Source organism: Eupeodes corollae, chromosome 3 (assembly GCF_945859685.1).
Source record: "Eupeodes corollae chromosome 3, idEupCoro1.1, whole genome shotgun sequence".
NCBI lineage: Eukaryota > Metazoa > Arthropoda > Insecta > Diptera > Syrphidae > Eupeodes > Eupeodes corollae.
The window spans coordinates 35,347,992-35,367,937 of record NC_079149.1 but is presented as its reverse complement, the minus strand read 5'-3'; the positions used below and the strand labels follow the sequence as shown (position 1 = coordinate 35,367,937).

At 32.9% G+C, this 19,946-nt stretch overlaps 1 protein-coding gene across 2 annotated transcripts in view; it reads left to right on the top strand.

The window, feature by feature from the left end:
- The window catches only part of LOC129949374 (Krueppel-like factor luna), a 472,755-nt gene that overhangs the window by 433,577 nt on the left and 19,232 nt on the right, over positions 1-19,946 (top strand). For both annotated transcript variants that reach the window (XM_056060799.1, XM_056060798.1), the window contains exons 3-4: positions 11,621-12,584; positions 12,654-12,791. In XM_056060799.1, coding sequence (XP_055916774.1) covers positions 11,621-12,584; positions 12,654-12,791 — 1,102 coding nt within the window. The remainder of the gene's footprint in view (positions 1-11,620; positions 12,585-12,653; positions 12,792-19,946) is intronic.

The window sequence follows — 19,946 nt, the reverse complement described above, 5'->3', positions numbered from 1 at the left end:
GGACCCCAAACCGACAAGACAACAACTTATCACAAAACAACAATAACAACATATCAGAGACTGTATTATGGGTAGGTAAGGGAAAATATGACAATGGTTACAAGTTCTTAGAGAGAGGTGGTTTCGGTTTTTAGCCAAGGAGGTATGTAAGTCTGTATGGGTATATGAAGGTTAGTACTTGGAAAATAACTTTTATAACAGGAAGTGTAATAAAGTTTGTATACGATAATTTACCTTCATATTGCATAAAAACAGTAACTTTTCTTTCCAAATAAACAACTTTAAGTCTCTTATTTGTAAGAGGGGAAAAGAGACAGATGAAGAGGGAGTGAGTCAAGTTCTTAGAACTGAGGGCAGTTTTATTTTGGAAGTGTTTTACTTTGATTATAAAGGGCATCTAAAGAAGAGGTTTTATTTTAATATTTTAAAACGAAACCATTTTAAGTGAAGTCAATGGTTTTTGTACCCGTAGCGTGATGGTTAGTGAGTAGTACATGTCTGCCAGGAGTCTTGGGTTCCTCTTGTCAGGAATTGACAAATCTTCCAAGATTAATGCCATAAAAAGTGCGTTCTCAAATAACTTCATGTTAGGAGATTATGTTATTAACAAGGAAAAAACACATCAGCAAAATGACTGAGTTTGCAGATAATACTCAACAAAATTTGGGCTTTTGTGGAGTCTTGGCATTTATCTCATTTTTCTTGTAGCCCCAAAAACATCTTAATGACAAGTTCGTGTCAAAGTGTGAACTTTTCTTCAAGAAAAAAGACAGTCAGGAAACTTCTATTTTTAAACTGCAGACTTCTTGAAATTTTTTTCAATTTTTTAATAGTTATGCGAGTTTTACTTGTCAAATGTCACGCTTCTCAATGCTCAACAGTTTACCTAATTTTGGCCGTATTTAAGGTAAGGAGATTCGTATTTTAGCCATACTACGCGAATGTAGATTGCTCTATGTTCTATGCTCTATGCTCTATGCTCTATGCTCTATGCTCTATGCTCTATGCTCTATGCTCTATGCTCTATGCTCTATGCTCTATGCTCTATGCTCTATGCTCTATGCTCTATGCTCTATGCTCTATGCTCTATGCTCTATGCTCTATGCTCTATGCTCTATGCTCTATGCTCTATGCTCTATGCTCTATGCTCTATGCTCTATGCTCTATGCTCTATGCTCTATGCTCTATGCTCTATGCTCTATGCTCTATGCTCTATGCTCTATGCTCTATGCTCTATGCTCTATGCTCTATGCTCTATGCTCTATGCTCTATGCTCTATGCTCTATGCTCTATGCTCTATGCTCTATTCTCTTTGCTATATGCTCTACGCTCCATATGTCGCACAAATAAGGAAGGATAACTGCACTGTACCTTATTAACAGCATTCCCGAAAACTTTTTATATTTCCAAATCTAGAGTTTTTTCCTAGAGGTCTAAGAAAGCTCCCTATCAAAGTCTTATCGAAAATATTTAGAAGTAGATTAAAGACATTCTTTTATCCTGGACTTATTTCTGTTAATCATATCAAAAATGTCTACGGCCCTGTTTTCAATATTTCCCCATAAATAAAATATTTTCTTAGGTGTGAAGTAGAAACAGTGAAGAAAGCTCAATATTACTTCCATAAGTATTTTCTGATATAAAAGGCGCAAATCTTTTTCTGCAACTCTTCCAATTTCAATAAATCGCAATGTTTTTGTTTTCGTTTTCGTTTTGTTTTGATCTCGATTAAGAAATACCATAATCTATAGAAAAGTAAAGGAGAAAATCAAAGAAATTAGCTTGAATTATTTCCAACCTTCTTTACACAAAGCCTTCAGAATTTATTTGCCATCAAAACTCGCACACATCAGGATGTTTGGTAATTCTTATAAGATTGTATTCTCATGTTGTAGGGTGCTTAGAAAATGAGTTCAGTATTCAATCATTAATTAGGCAAAAATTATGGGCAATTGGGGGAAGATAAAAAGCTTTACAAAATAAGAAGATTGAAATAATGTTGAAAAGAGTGTCTATGGCATATGAATGTGAGAATGTTGGTTGATTATAATGAGAAACTTGTCATTGTCATAATTTCTATACATAAATAAATATGATGAAAGAGATAAATTAAATTCAATTATCCTTTATAATTAGACTTGAAGGAGATTTTAGCGTGGCTTTGTTTATTTATACTTAATAAATATTTATTATTAGAGAAAGAAATATGATAAATTAGACAAAGATGATAATTAAGGTTGTAATTTTTATTTTTATTAATATTTTTGTATTCATGCATAATGCTACCATCCGTATATACATATTTAAATGTTAGTAAGTTGTCCTTCCGGATTTATCACTGAACTGGTTTTAACAAATAAGGTGTCAAAAGAAAGAGAATTCTCTGTAGACTATGCTAATTCTATTTTAATTGAATACAAATTTGAAAAACTTAAAAATCTGAAATACTATCTAACCCGGCAACGCGTTGCTGTGGAACGTTTTTCGTTATACTGTTTTAAACTATTAAAGGGAAACGATAGAAGAACATCAGACATGGGAACCACAAACCTTTTTTGCATATGTGCCGTTTGTAAAAAAAACATGGCGACTTTCATAATGTTCAAATATTGTTACCCCTTAATACAATAAAATTATGATGGGAACTAAAAAATAAATAAATAAATTGGGTGGCGCGACAGTCCGTTGAGAACCAAGGCCTAGTGACTTACAACTCTCAACCATTCTTATGTGCGAGTAATGTTGTCAGGAATGGAGGGGACCTACAGTCTATATGCCGACTCCGAACGGCTAATTTTGAGAAAGCACTTTTTCATGACAATAGTTACTCTTGGAGAATTTGTCAAATTCTCGCAAGAGGCAGTACCCGTGAAAAGACTTTAGATGGCATAGGCAGGGATCGAACTCAAGACCTCTGGCGTGACAGTCCAACGCACTAACCACCATGCCATGGGAACTAAAAGCTGGTATAAAAATGTACTGGCTATAAATATTTTTAATGTCAATGCAGAACTAATCGGTGCAAAATATTTTTGGTTAACTTGTCCTTCGGTCACACAAATAGGCTCGATGGTTTTCTTAAAAGTTCTGCTCATGAGAAAAACATGGATTTACCAAACCTAAACCACAAATAGACATTGTTGAGCCTTGAGACTTATTTTTATATAGACATCTCAAAATCTAAAGGAATTGGAAACTGTAGCCTTTTGAAGATGTGGTAGAATCTGATATTGGACTACGTGGCAACAGGACCACATTTCCTTAAAATTTTCCAGTTAAAATAATTGCTTGAGGAATATTTCCTGTTTTGATGATTAGCTGGATTCCAATTACGCTGAAGAATAATAGGTGAACCAATCTTTAATCGAAGATTATGTGGTGGCATTCCGGGTATGTCTACTCTGTTTATCCATTAACAGGTAACAACTGTTATACCTGGAAGTGAATTTAGTCAACATCAACATTTTTGACTGTCAAAATAGCCCGATGACTGATAAGGTTACGATTCAAGTAATTACTCTGTACATCCAGAAATATACTTTTAATCAATTTTTTTCCTGAAGAACAGTGAAAAAATTGTCCCGCAGTTTTGTTATTCCAAGTCTGATTCTTTTTTTTATACCTCGTTTTAAAGTGACTGACGTTGTAGGCCAAGTCAAACGGGAACGCTGTCAAACGGGATAAACAGAATTCTTTGTCCGTCTCCTGGCTCTTAGCTGCCTACCCACCAACTTTCAGCCATATCGGTACAGCCGTTCTTGAGTTATAAATATTGTAACTAGCACGACTTTTTTATATAATGTATAAGATTTCGAAAATAATAAATCAATAGAAAATGGTTTGTGCATTCAAACATATTAATCGAATGCACAAACCATTTTCCCATTATTTCACATTTTATGGGATGAGTTATTTCTAACGCTATGAGTGGTTTAAGGATGAGCTAATCCGTGAGAAATATTATTTTTGCATGCTTATATCAGGGACAACTCATACCGGAAGCTAGAACTCATCTTAAGAAAAATGTTACACTGGTATTCACGATTACTGGTTTTTTTATCTGTCCTACTTCGGCCGGGCTTAGGGTCAATTCAAATTATGTTTAAATGTTTCGTCAACTCGGATAAAAATGTAGCAGATTTTTAAGCTTGAAAATCAATCAATTTTCCTGTGAACAATTTCAAAAAAACTATTTCAAATTCAGTACATATATATACAGTTTTTAAAGTTCCCATTGAAAATTTTTGTACTCGGTCCAATTTGTCGAATTCAAAACATTGAAATTTATCGCCGTGTTTCAAGGTCTCTAGATCGTTAATCAGTAGTTTTTAGAGATACAAACACCATTCTTCGTATTAAATTACTCAATAAATTGTCTTCTTGTCCTTTATCTGGAAATAAATGAAATATTGTATTTTATTATATAAAAAATAAGGAAAGTTACAAGAGTAGGTACCTTCACTGTTTTTGTTGTATATAAGATGACAACTTATAAGAATTTCATTAAGTGTCACATTGCATTGCTCCTTTGGGGGTGTAAAGTATCTCTCTGTAAAGGTGCTTAAACTTAAGCGGATAACATACCTATACTATACATAGATCTTTGCTCCTTTCAACTTGACCCTTCATATATGAAAAAAAGCAATACCAACATAATATAATAAAATTAGGTATAAAGTTAACAAAGACGAATAAGAAAAAACCTTTGTATAAAACAATCTCAGGTAAACAATGCAATCTTCTGAACTCTTGAAGTCATAACTTAACCGCTTCCTAAATTGCTCTTTTTTTTGTTGCTGCTTATGTTGTTGTTGTGGTTTGGTAGTGTTATGTTGGCTCTTCAGTTTTCCTATTCCGCACTTGTCACACTTAACCCCATAACAATCCTTGAATCCTGTGAAAAACTGAACTGTGAAGAAACAAAAAGATATGTTTGTACATAAACATAAATATAAAAACAAAGAGCAATAAAAGAGGACACGACACCAGTATAGAGTTGAGTATAGCTTATAACATGGCATTGTTGTTGTTTTTGGATGGTAGCGAGAACCTCGAAGAAAATCCTTCTTAAATAAATGGTCGACAAAAAGGATTTAAGTGTATTTGTTTTCTTTATAGTTCCTTTTTTTTGTATTATATTTAACCATAAGGTCGCGTGAATCTGCCACAAGAAAAAGAATTAGCGAACTGAAACAATGTAACCTGTGTTGCCGAGTTGAAAAAGTATTGAAGTTTTAACAACATTCAAAACATATCTAATTTTGTGTATACATGTAATAAATTATGTATATACGTTTGTATGTCAATTCAAAATAACCTTTTTAAAAGCCTCAAAAGTAAATTTGTTAGAAAGTCTTAGTTTTTCAATAAGAGGTTTCATTTTTATAGAAGGGCTTTTGTATTAAAGACGATTCCATTTTAAAATTCAATAAAACAAGTTTTTTATGGGATTTGAATATGGCCTATATGTATTTTGCGGCTTATTTGCATAGATCTGCGACTAAGGAAAACCCCACAATTGCAAGTTTATAGTTTCCAAACCAAGCCATAAAACGATCGCGCAGTATATCTATTGTGCCTTGAGGTTTGTGGCACTTAGCGCCATTCTTTTAAAACAGTATGTCTTCGGTGTACATATCATTCAATTCAGGCCACAAAAAGCGGGTGATCATCAACCTATAGAGATGCCATTGACGGTGCAGCATCATTTTCGACCACAGAAGTACGTACCGATGACGTCTGGAGCCCAAAACCCATTCCAAATATGAACACTATTTTAATGCATTCTCAACTCTTAAATTTTTCGTGGATTGGTGTCGTCCAAAATCTGTCAATTTTTCTTATTCACGTACCCATTCCACCAAAATTTGGATCAACTTTCAACAGTTCCAAAATCGAATTAGTGATCACTTGACGCTGCGTTTTTAATTTTAGTCCTGGGTCAGTTGGATTTAGTATGAATGCAGACTCAAATCACGACGAAAACTTCGAAATGTGTTAACGACGCTGACTTGACTGAGATTCTGCTACACGGTTTCACAAACCGCCGCTATGTTTTCGGCAAATCTTGCGTTTCGTTACAATCGTTAAACCTTTTGTACCTTTCTGCAACATATTTAAGATACGAACATACCTTGGAGTTGCAGATACGTTCCACAAGATCCACAAGACAAAAGTAGTAAAATTACTTTGTCATTCTAATAAATAATAAAAAAAAAACACAATTAAACAAAGCAGTGGTGTCTTTCTTTTTCCTTAATTATTTCTTTTACATATTTCCAATTAAATTTTTAATAATTACATACGGAATCATTGGTCCTTCGAGCCGGATTTGCAGGTTTCCCATATTTAGGGACACACAACAGACTTATGCTGGGCAGAAACAGAGGCCTGTGTAAGCATTAACGAATCAAAAAATTATTACTTAAAAATGTTAAAACCTTAAAATGTAAAAATAGAATAAAAGATGTGTTTTTTTTTTCAAAAATCTGAATATTTTAAAGATCAAATGTTTAAAAAAAGTGTTTCAAAAGTTATTTCGTTGCATTTTGATTTTTAAAACCCGATTAATAACTAATGAACCCGAAAACAATTTCTGATTAATCTTTTCAAAATTATAAATTTTTTCCAAATATGGAACGTCAAATTCATACTAAAATGGCAACATTTTCCGTATCCGTACAGCATCGCATATCCACCTCCATATCAAGGAATGTACTTTTAATGAAAGTAACGGGAGCTAAGTAACAACAAAATGGCGAATGTGCACTCGTGAGCGCGCGAAATAAGGATATCCGAGGGAATATATTTAAATTGGGTTCCATTTCTTTTTTCGTTGTTCTGTTTTCTGTTCCTGCTTCTCGGTTTTGGAATATGTACTTGAAGTTGAAGATTGTTTCTTTTTTCATTTTTGTCGTTCTTATGTTGTGTGGGGAGAGGTTATACCAAAAGTGGTACTTTAGTAGTCGCAAAATATCTCCACTTACGAAAATTATTCTAAAAGCGAGAACATTTTCTTTTTATTATACTTGAAACGAAGATGGGGATATTATCAGCAGATGACGACGACGACGACGAAAACGATGAAAACGACAACAACCACGACGACGACTGTATACAGCATAGATATAGAATAACGACTTAACTATAGGTATATAGGTTTTTGCTTTTGTAAGCAATGTAATTTTGCCTGTATCGTGTTTTTGAATCCTCCACACCAACTTTTTTTTCTTTATATTTCTCTTAGAGAGGGTTTTACATTAAATACTTTATTAGTCCTGTTTTGACTGTTTTACTTTTCTATACTTACACTCGCGTTGTTCGGCGCGAAACGATGATGATTTTGTATTGTTTTGAATCCTTGAAATACAAAAAAAAATAGAGAAATCTTTATACAAGTTTATATGTAGATACTTTTTTCAGCTCCCGGAAGAATAACAAAGTTTTTTGTTTTACCAAGTTTTCTTCTACAAGGATAAATCATCAAATTTTGTTTCTCGATTTTCTATATGTTTCGAAGAATTCTTTTCCCGGTTTTAGCTTTTTTCGCTTTTTATTTTGTTACTTTTTTTCTGAAAGAAATACAAAACAACAAATATGTATGTAGATGTATATGTATGTATGTGTATTGAATAAAAATAGTCGTCTGATGGTATATTTTCAATTGCATTTTCAAATGCAGAACAATCATTTATACTCGCATATAACAGTATACCAAACTATATGTTTAAAAAAAAGGAAGAAGACAAAAAACCCTTTTCTGTTTGAGTTTTACTTGAATCCTCCTACACACTTGGATCCTTTCTGGGATTTTTTTTGTTTTGTATTATCTTATATAACGAATGAAGGATATTTTTATTATTTTTTATACTGAAATTGGTCTTTGAGCGGAAACTTAGGACATTGGCAAAGAAGGAAGGAAGTCCAAGAGCGCAAAATGTATATATATACAAAGAATAGATACCTCCTACCAGTACTACTACTAGTAGTATTATACTGGTTCTGGTGGTATATAGATAGTAAAAGTTTTCCGTTGCAGAAAATTGAACAATTTCCGGTTGAATTTTTAGTTTGATATTTTTACCGGAAGAAAAATGAACAGAGGAGGATAAATGAAAAATAATGCTAGTTTCTAAGGAAACACATACAAAAGAAAAAACACAAAAATATTAGCTCTGTTCTTTATATACGCACCTTTGTGGAAAAAAAATAACTCATATAGTAAACGTTATGAAAAAGGAGAAAACAGTTTTTGAATCATTTGTTTGTGAAATGTATTTATTAATTTCGCTTCGGGTCCTTCACATATCAAAAGTCCTGTACTAGAATAGAAAAATCCTAGATACCTTCTATCGACAAAATTTAAAGACATCCTCAAAATCGATAATGTCATTCCTTAGCATTTCTTGTACAGAAAAGGACTACATTGGTCAACATGGTAATCAAATTATACTTTTTCTAAGGTTTTTGATCGGATCCGACTTTCAAATCAATCACGTCAGGTTTTTGAAATAGAACTTTTTATAACTCAAAAATACCTTATATGAGGCTTTAAATTTTTAAACATTTGCAAAATTAAAATCCCTTCGATATTTCGTTTGAAAATATTTAGTATCTTACTTATTTTTTAAAAAATTCTAAATTCTGTAATACAAATTCGTAGTCTTAAAGTTTTTGGGAAATATTAAAAGAAAAAGTAAAAAATATTGTTGAAAACGGGTATTGCTGAGCTTGAGCACATAAAGGTGAAATCAGAGCTCGGAATCGGAATCAACATTAAAATTTAATTCTAAAACGAATTATTGAAAAAAATATGAAGAAATTACATTCAAGGTTCTTCAAAGCATAAGCATAATTTTAAAATAGCATATTTCAAAAACCAAGTGTGGCAAAGAAACTTAAAGCCAAAATTCAAATTCAAGACATCTTAATCCTTTAGAAAAGTATCGTTTTGTAAATGTATCAGAAAAAAAAACCTAATTTTGTCGATTGGTGTTTTCTGAAATTGAGATTTAAATTTTTCACTTCTTTTATGCTGCGCCATGGCTTTAAAGTTTTTTAAATATTTTTTCATGAAATTTTCCTCTAAATAGTTTCTTGTACAGAAAATATCGAGGGTTTACTTTTTTAACTAAAAAAAGAGGCTGGTATGCGACCCACACTGATAACTTCCCATCCCGTCTGTCGATTTGCCTTGCTTAAAAGTTTGTCTATATGTAATCGTATCAATTTTTACCAAATTTGCGTACTATTTTTTGTAGATTTTATTTTTTATGAAAAAAACGGACCGTTGGATTTGTATATAAAAATTACTGAATATCGAAAACAATATTTCTTATAAGATAAAATTAGTTTGAAGCCAATATTTCAAATTTTTGAAAAGATATTTGAGTCGAAAATCAATTTTTACCAACTTTTATTAAATTTTGTTTAGGTTTTTAATTTTTTGTACAAAAACTGTAAATTCGATTTTTCTCAAAATTTGTCCTAATGTTGAAAACAATATTTCTTATAAGTGAAAAATAGTTAGAAGCTATTATCTCAAATTTTTCAAAAGATATTTAAATCGAAAATCATTTTTTACCAACTTTTGTAATTTTTTTTGTCGGTTTTTAATTTTTTGTAAAAAAACTGTCAATTCGATTTTTCTCAACATTTTTCAGAATGTTGAAAACAAGATTTCTTATAAGTTTGAAGCCTAAATTTCAAGTTTTTTAAAGATATTTGAATCGATATTCAATTTTTACCAACTTTGAGTAAGTTTTTTTTTTTAGATTTTTATTTTTTATAAAAAAAACTGTCACTTCGAATTTTCTCAAAATTTTATCAGATGTCAAAAACATTATTCTTCGTTGGATAAAATTGTTTTAGAGATAAAGTCATATTTTAGTCGTAATATTTTAAAGGTGACAATTTTTTTTTTATTTTTTTTTAATTATAAAAAAAAACGTTGATCGGATTTTTTTTTCAAAAAATATACTTCTCTGATATCACGTTACAATATATTATTTACAATTTAATTCAAGTCTCTAGCGTTTTTGGTTCGTAATATATTTAGGGTTAACCAAAATTTTCACCTTTTTTCAAACTGCTATTGTTAAAAAACCACCCAAGCAATTGTCTTAAGAGCCCTTCCTGCATCTTCCTGCCTTATTATCTGTATAACAAAATTTATTTTAAATCGATATCTCTTCTGGTTCTTGAGCTATGGACGACGAAAAAAACGTCGCGAACGTACGGACGGACCATTATCAAATTTTTCAAGCATTCGGTTTAAAACTGTTTTGAAAAAAAGCAATTGCACTCAAATTTTCAGCCGATCATTTCTGACATGACTCAAACAAATTATTCAGTCAAAATCTTTGCAAGTCTTCCAAAAGAAAACATCGACCAAACATTTTGAAATCTTCAGTAAATATCAATTTTTGCTCCCAAATCTGAATATTTGAATATGTGCCTACTACTTGGTTTTTGAGTTCAAGAAGATATCCTTAGGGAAGAAATCTCACACGAAAACCGTCATATATCACAATAATATCTTTCCTTCTAAGATAATGGAAACCAAATTTTCGATTATGCTTTTGAGAAAAAGTCTCATTCTCTTAAATTGCCTCTTAACATAAAATTATCAAAACATTTACATATAATGTTTCCTTATCCATTTCCTCTAATTCACTCGTACCATTCCCATTTATCATATAAAAACCCTTAAAATGTTTACTTTGTTGTTTGTTTTCTCGATTCAAGGCCAAAAATCATCTTCCTATATAAAATATATGTCTATACTAAATTCCAATTTTACACATCTTAAATATCCATTAAAGTAAAGCCTTTAATTTCCACATTCTCTATACATACATATATATATACACACACATATGTATGTATTAATATAAAATTTAAATCTGGAACAAATCAGTTTTAACACCACACATAGATACATAGATATACTTATGCTCACATAAAGACCTAAATATTGCCATTAACTCTGTTAACCCTCAAGAAACCTTTTTTTTTTTTGGTATAAACCATTTTCTATATTTACCTTCTACATAATGGGCATTCAACCCTGTGTCGTAAATTACCCCCAAACAAATGAATAGAAAGCAAGAAAAAAGAAAAACGAAAAACGAACACCTTAAATCCCATTAAACCTCCTCTAATATATCCCAAGGACTCTTTTTAAAAATGCAAAAGTAATCCCACCTTTCTACTTCTTATAGCCTGACTTATACTCTCTTTCTCTATTCAGCAACTATAAGAAAGCTTAGTTTGCTTTAACCTAACCAATAATGCGAAAGGAGCAAAAATTCCGGACTTAATATATTTTTGTGTCCCCTTTAGGAATAATTAAATTAAAATTTATCACGCAATTAATTTTACACTTTCGTTTGAATTTTAATTGCTTTCAAGAAGTTTTTCGATGGTAGTTAGATGTGCCGTACTTCAGACCCCCTCCAGCCAGTCAAGACACCACCAACCAACAAATAAAGCTCCTTTAGCACGTTATCAAGAACTTGAACATTAATTTTTTATAGAACTCATAATATTTCTCGAATCTATATATTTTAATATTTTAATGTAGTGTTAATGTTGGAATCTGTTTTGATTGTCTTTGCAGACTTGCTATGAACTGGAACGATACCTCCGGGATGAACCCAAACTTCAGTCGTACAAGAAACTTCACACCGAATTAGATTCGGCATGGGAGATATTTTCAACACCTGCACGCATCCTTGAGAAATTGAAAATCAAGGAACAAAATCTCGACTCGATATCGACGAGTTCCGAGTCGTCGGCGTGTTCGGGCATATCGTGGGACAGTTCACTAAGTTGTTCGGTGGTGGTGAAAAAAGAGAACATCGATGTGGACGAGGATGAGGATAATAATTCGGATAGCTGTGAGGAGAAAATGTCAACGTCGCCCTCTCAAATGGAAAAGTCGATAAAACTGCGTCTCATAGCCACAGGTACGCAGAGTATGAACACTTACAGTCCGCAAGCCAATAACACCACCAGCAATAGCAGTAATAGTCATCGAGATTACCATCTACCGACACTGACGCCACCCTCGTCGCCGGAATCGATACGAACCAACAGTAGCAGCAGTAATAGCAGCAGCAGCCGCATCAGCAGTTGTTATACGCTAACGGCTGCGAGTCTAGCTGCCCTCATTAACCGCCAACAGCAATCGGGTGGCCTGAGATTCTCGACGTCTTCAACGAATACAGTTCCTGCTGGCATCACTACTGTTCATCACACTTCACCATCGACAGGGGCATCTGTGACAAGCGAACAACATCCGGCGCACCATCAGCAAACGCCTTCGCAAAAGCAGCAAGCTTCACAGACCCAGCAGCAGCAGCAACAACAACAACAACAACAACAGCAGCAACAACAACAACAACAGCATCACATTCCTCGAAGTGCCATAGTGCGACTGACAACAACTACAACACCTGCGGCTCATGGCAAGAATGGCGTTAGTCTGGCCCGTGTGATACAAGTAAGCCAACAAAATCTCCAGCAACACGCTGCGATCGCTCAACGTGGAACGACTGCACAAAATCCACAAGTGACCGCATGTAAGTTTTAAAGATGAACATAGGGACTTTATAGATGTAATATCCTATTTGTTTTGGCGTTTTTTTTAGTGACCACAAAACATCACCAGCGACAACATGAACATTTACCAGACTCCAAGCGAAGGATACACAAGTGTCAGTTTTTGGGATGCAAAAAGGTCTACACCAAGAGTTCACACCTGAAAGCACATCAAAGAACGCATACGGGTAAGTTTTTATATACCTACGAGTAAAGAAATTTATTTGTCAATTCTTTTTTTTTTGAAAATGAAATGCTCTAATGTTGATTTAGAAGCCTAAGACTTCAGTAGCTAATGCTTGTTAAAGTTATTCAAACAAAAGCTATAAACCTCCTTAAGGGAGGTTCTGGTTAAAAATATAGGCTAAATACACTGCGGTATAATAAATGAAGGTCTAATTCAGTGAAAAACTTTAAGTTAAGTTAAACAATAATTTTTAAATAACACACTCAAGGGATTTTTTGTACCCTTATTATACCAAGATGCACAAGGCAAGCATTCGGAAAGAGAGACGGAGTTTAAAAACGGCAGCAGGAGATAAAGCATTCCACATTAGCCTAGTTCAGCTAAAGAACTAATCTCTGTATTTGACCCTACGACCGAAGTTGGGCGCGTGTATATCGGTTGAATTGCCTATGAAGTTGTTTAAGTGACGTTAATGATTCAACGATGATATCATCACCAACCAATTCGAATGCTTTACGTTCAATACTGTCCCATACTTTCATATCCATCTTATGACATTTTCGGCTACTGGCTTATGAAATGATTTCACAAGAGGAGATTGGAGATGCACATACATATAATTTTAAGGTTTTCAGAAAGCTACGAAAAAAACTGATATTTGGCAATCACTTTTTAGTACTAAAGCTTTTAAAAATTATTGATTGGTTTTAAGTTAGTAGCGCTGCTTTATGACACCTGTCAAACGGAACTGTCATTTAAGGTGTCCTGAAAACAGAACAACGCGTTAAGGCTTTCATAAATTTACAAGGAAAGTGATGATTCAAATTATGCTATTTTTCATATATCATTTTATTTCAGGTTTCATGTAAGTAGCCTATTTGACACCTGTCAAACTGAACTATCATTTTAAATGTCATAATATTAATTAGATGTACACCATTAAATATCATTTGAAAATCGAAGATCGCGTTAAAATTATTAAAAGTAAATATAAAAGTTATGATTCAAATGTTCATACTTTTCTCGGATGATTTATTTCTTGGTTTAAGTAGGTAAAGCTGCAATTTGACACCGTCAATCTCAACTGTCATTTGAAGTGTCATAATTTTAGTTGAATGTTTGTCATTGATAATGGCTTAAAACTAAAAAAAAATCGTTAAAATTGTCAAAATTTATCTTAAGAGTCATTATTTAATGTTGCTTCTTTTCGCTGATCATTTATTTTGTAGTTTTAAGTTCATAGCGATGCTTTTTGACACCTATCAAACGGAACTGTCATTTAATGTGTCATAAGCGATCGCTATTAACGTTCATTTCAAAACAGAACAACGAGTTGAAATTATCAATATTTATAACAAAAGTGATGATTGAAATGTTTCCATTTTGTATGAATCATTGATTTCATCGTTTCATGTTTCTAGCACATTTGACACCTGTCAAACTGAACTGTCATTTGAAATGTCATAATATTAGTTGCACTTTCACCATTAAGTATCACTTAAAAAACGAAGAACGCTTTGAAATTATCAAAAGTAATCACTAAAGTTAGTTATGATTCAAATGTTAATACTTTTCGCGGCTGATTCATTCGTCGTTTCAAGTTTGTAAAACAGTAATTTCACTCCTATCAATCTCAACTGTCATTTGAAGTGTCATAATATTATTTGAATGTTTGTCATTGATGATAGTTTAAAAATCAAAAAACTCGTTAAAGTTGTCAAAATGTACCTCAAAAGTGATTACTTAATATTGCTTCTTTCAGTTGATCATTTATTTTGTAATTTTAGGTTGAAAACGCTGCCATTTGACATCGCTTAAACTGATTAGTCATAATATTGGCTGATTAATTGCCACTAACGAGAGTTATGATTCTAATATTGGCATTTTTTGGGAATTACGTAAAAAGATTGACTATGCGAGCAGTCAAAAAAATTATTAGGGAATTTGATAAGAGCGGAAACATTTCTGACGCCGTAAGTCTTGTGAATGATCATACTTTTTGCATAACTATTACTAACATTTATTAGATTTTCCAAATGATGAAAAAAAAACAGGTTCTTGGTCCCATCATTCCACTTTTAAGTGACGTCAATTGTCCACAAAGATCATGCCTAATTTTTTTTTCTGTGGATATAGGCAAAAAAATATGAATAGAATCCAAACTTAAATAATTAAAGACGTATTGAAAATCTTGACTTTTTGGCGAAAAATTGTTTTAAAATTACCTCAAAAGTGAACCTTCCCTAGGTGTCTATTTAAATGGTGTAGTTTTTCAAAATGTATGGAAAATTTCAACATTTTTAATGAAATAAAATTTTCATCAAAAAACGTGTTTTGCTTCTGAAACTAAAAAATAAATCGGTCTGTTTAACAAATCTTCTAAGTCATCATCTGGACCCACCATACAAAATCTTAAATTTTTGAACATATAAACTTTCATATAAAAACAAAAAACGAAGTCAGATATTAATAAAAAAAAGGTACATTTCTCATCGTAGATTAATCATCGGAAAGTCTGTCAGATTTGATTAAGTTTTAACCAAAAAAGTAAAATCATTCGATAACTTCAGGATCTAGAATTGTACATTTTTTGTTGTAAATATGTCCCAAAGCTGTTGTTAAAAAATCAACCAATAATAATTTCGATTCACCTGTCTTCTTCTGTATTTTTACCTTACATACTTGCACATAATATATTGAATATAATCGATTTATAGTACTTCAAATTTATATCTTCAATTTTGTTTTTATTTCATTTTGAACAATTCCATAAAAATTTAATCAATTCACATTACATCAAAGACTTCTCCGCAGGATGACAGTTCGATTAATTCAATAGCTTTATCGATAACGTCCTGCCAAATGGCATATCTATCTTTTTTTTTGGTCTTTGGTATAGATTATAACTACCCACTTACCCCAACACAACCCAACCCAACCACCACCACCACCGCTATTTGGCCTCAATCAATAAACCTTTATATAATCAGAGATGAGAAAAAATAACAAAATAAAATGGAAAGAAAAAACTCCCCATAAAAACCATCTTACAAAGTACAAAACAAAATTCAATAGTCATTGCCTACCTTTCCAAAGATATAAAAAATAAAAAGTTCGAATCGAAGAAAGATACAAATAAAAAAGAAAATGTATAAAATAAGAACCAAAGCTGGATGGATCTATTCTAATGAGAAAATACATTTATCATCATTTTCCTGAGCGAGATGCCTATCACACCTCAAACCCTCTTTGTAAGGGGGATGTTACTCGACACCGCCGCCGCCGCTATCCACTATCCCGTCATTTTACCCCATTTCTATTTTTAAAACCGGAAGTGGTTCTAGTAGCTATGTCTTCCAATAGTCCAACAGTAATGTCACCTTAGAGTGTCCTTTCATTTTTCTTTTTCTTCATTGAGATTAAGAATCGAAATGAAAAATATAAAAGAATTTATTATTTAGTGTGGGGAGGGGGTTCAATGTTTTATTTGTTTCAATTTTTTGAAGGGGAGAAATGCCAATGGATGATGGTAAGGTAGAACAATGGAAGGACTTGTTTCTATTTTTTACCTCCATTCGATGCTCTCATTCCAAAAATCAAAGAAAAATGAGATGAAAGTGATAAGCAAACCAATCACACACACACGCATCAGCAAAAAAATAACACAGTCATCAAAGTGATGCATAAATCCTGTTAAAGAACTTCTAGCCTTAGGGTACCTGATAGACTTGGCGACCTGGACAGGGACACCATATAACTCGGGACTGGCATTCACAGGGAATAATAAACAACAATCATCGCGTTTATATGAGCGCGTATTTTCCGTATATCGAATTTTGTGTGCATCGGTGAACTTTTGAATCTGTTCAAAATGATGGCAGAAGTTATTGCTTTTTGTGAATTGCTATGTTGGTTTAAATCGAGAAATTTGGTGTTCAAATACCAATTCCCAAGATAAGAGGGATAGGAAGGCAGAAAGAGAGGAGTTATGTGGTGAGGACCCATACCAATGATGTTTTGCTGTTTCTGCAGTTGCTACTATATTTTATGTACAGACACCCAAAATGATTGTGTGCATCCTATTTGACGCCTGAGTTACCACAAATTGGTCATCATTCACGCGATACAAAGGATATAAATGTACAGTACATTCAAATATAGGAATCAGTATACGAATATTTATACATATAGAACATGTGAGTCAATTTCGAGAGTTATGTGCATTGAATGAAGTTCATATGAAAGGAAATATCTGTAGATGCACTATACAACACAACACAGACAGACTTGATGTTTGTTTGAAAAGATGGTAGAAGTAATCGATAGAGAACTCTAGGGCACAGTTTTTTGTCACTGGTTGAATTATATCAGAGTAAAATTACTCCAGAAAAAGTGTCAAATAAACGGATTTCCCAATAACCATATCAAATATTTTTTCTCGTTCATTAAAAGAAAAGTTTTTTAATTTTATTTTAACATATTTGAACATTTTGTAAAGAGTGCAAATGAGTTAGAAAAATGAGTTATCCGTAAAAATTTACTTAATAACGTTCTCAGATCTATAAAATCCGTGAGTGATCCATTGCAGGACATATGGCTTCAACTATTCCTTCTCCACGTAACCTGCAACGCAGCTATTTCCAATAATGGTGACAGTATGCAGCCCTGCCTGACTCCATTTTGTACTTCAAAAACTCTTCTGATAACCTACCTTCGTTTAAGATTTGACATTTAGACTCCTCATAAGATTAATTTATCCGGAATACTCCTCCCACCCATAGCAAGCCAGAGAAGTTGACGATGTCAAAAGTCTACTTAAAATCAATGAATAGCAAGTGAAGTGGTGTTCTCTTACAAGTTCTACTACTACTTTGGCAGCTGCAGGCATAAAGAAAATACCTCTCCAGTTTTCGAAATTTATCAGATCTCCTTTATTTTTTGGAAGCTTGACAATCATTTCTCATTTCTACCATTGAGCTCTTTAGTTATCCTACAGAAGGTTCAACGGTGGCAACCATTTGACGTGTCTTCTATTGCTTGAAGAATAGCGTTGGTGTAATTGCGCTTTTCATGCTTTTTTTTTATAGTCGTGAAACAATATCTGTCCTTCACGCTTGTCCACAAACAATACAAAATGACGCACTTACGACCAAAAGATTGTGGCCATAAAAAGAGGTCGTCCAAATTAATTTAAGTAAAATAAAGTCAATGAACATGATTTTGTAATGCAAACAGCTGAGCAAAACCTTTTTCACAGCCTGATTTTCCAAGAAAAATGGTGCAATGATGTGAATAAGTTCTAAAAATGTCATTTTGTCACTATATTTGGCGAATAAAGTGTAGAGTTTCTTATTACTTGTGAACATTTTCGTGCCAAAATCGTTGTCTAACTCAAGCTGTTCAAAGACTCAAACTACCAAGATATAACCAAGCAGATGAGTCTTCAATTGCTTAACCAATTGGAGATTGTTGCGAAAAATTTTGGGTTTAGAATTCTCCTTAAGCTGAACGAAAAACGTTAAGCTGTTATAGAAGAGTTGGTGAGTTGATGTTCGTTTATTAGATCCCACATTCGTCTTCGTAAGTCCTTATGCAAATTGTGACATAGTACATAACATCAATAAAGGGTTCAGAAATGTTTGAAATCAATATTTTGTCTTTTTATATTAATTGGCAATAAGTGAATGAAATGGTGATGGTTAGTGCGTAGGACTGTCATGCTAGAGACCTTGGGTTCGATAACTGTCAGTCCCACCTAAAATTTTCTTTTTCTTTCGAGGAATTGACAAATCCTCCAAGAGTAATTCTTCTCATGAAAAGTAGTTTCCCAAATTTGCCGTTCGAATTTGGCATATAAATTGTAAGTCCCCTCCATCCACGTATGATTGAAAGTTGTATGTCAATAGGCCCTAGTTTGCTTGGGGCTATTGCACCACCTGATCCATTATTTTATTTTAGCTAAAAATCGATAGGTATTCGAAAAGTTGCATACCTCGAGTCAATATGAATATGAAGTTGAACTTTTCGAAGGTTTGTGATTCATGAGTTTAATATCAACTTCCATTTAATTCGGAATTCAGTGGTGACCACAGTGATGTCAGACGACTTTGAAAATAAGATATGGCTTGAAAATTGTGCATTTTTGTTCATATCTTCAATTTATTTCCAATATTTACTCTTTTCAAAAACGTTGTAACTCTGCCCAATACAAATGATCTTTGGAACTACTGATGCCATGGTTAGATTATTTTAATAACTTAACTACCAATAATTTCATTCTTTCGACTGCCTTCCATGATTCCAATATGTCTTTTTGATATCCCATTTTTCACGAATACCTCAGCTTAAAGCAACTTTATAAGATCCAGTCGCTTTCATTAGACTTAAGGTTATACAAAATTTCTAAACTTAACTCAGTTAAACTTAAATCAGGATATTATTTTCTAATAAAATTATCTAAGATCGAATTTTTCCTTCCATACATTTTCCATATGAACGGAAAAATTTAAGTACATCCTGATACTATATTAAAGCATATAATTCCTGACCCATCCAATATCAAAACCTATTGGAATTGAAAATCAAATGTCGAACAAATTAATTCCCAGCTTTCAGTTTCAGCCACAAGCATTAAAAGACCATAAATATAGACTTCTAACTCGTTGTCTATAAATTTTCACAAAGCTTTTAAAACACGACAAAGCAATAAAATAATACAACAAAAACAGAAGAAGAGAATAAGGCCAAAGAATCTAAGCATGAAAAATTAAATGCACCCTCTTTCTTTTTACGTACGTTATAGTATGTCCTGTGTTGCTTAGTGTACTCGTATATAGGTGTAGATACCTAACTATACTTTAGAAAAATAGTGCTCTTCTAGACTTCTGTATGGTCTCCCTTGAGTGCACACAATGCACATCCACACCGCATAAACCAATAAAGTTGCCATAATTCAACAACTGGAACCCAATTGTACAGCAGCACATTGCTCATTGATTCCGTTGATGGTGCTACCGACCGATGCTACTCCTGTGCTTCTACGAACTAAACGAGTGGTATATGCTAGGTCCAAGACCCCAACAAGAGGTCGAGCCTGCTTGGTTGTGTAATTTTTTTAGTTTTGTTCTTGTTCACTTCATTTCTCAATACCGTTCGT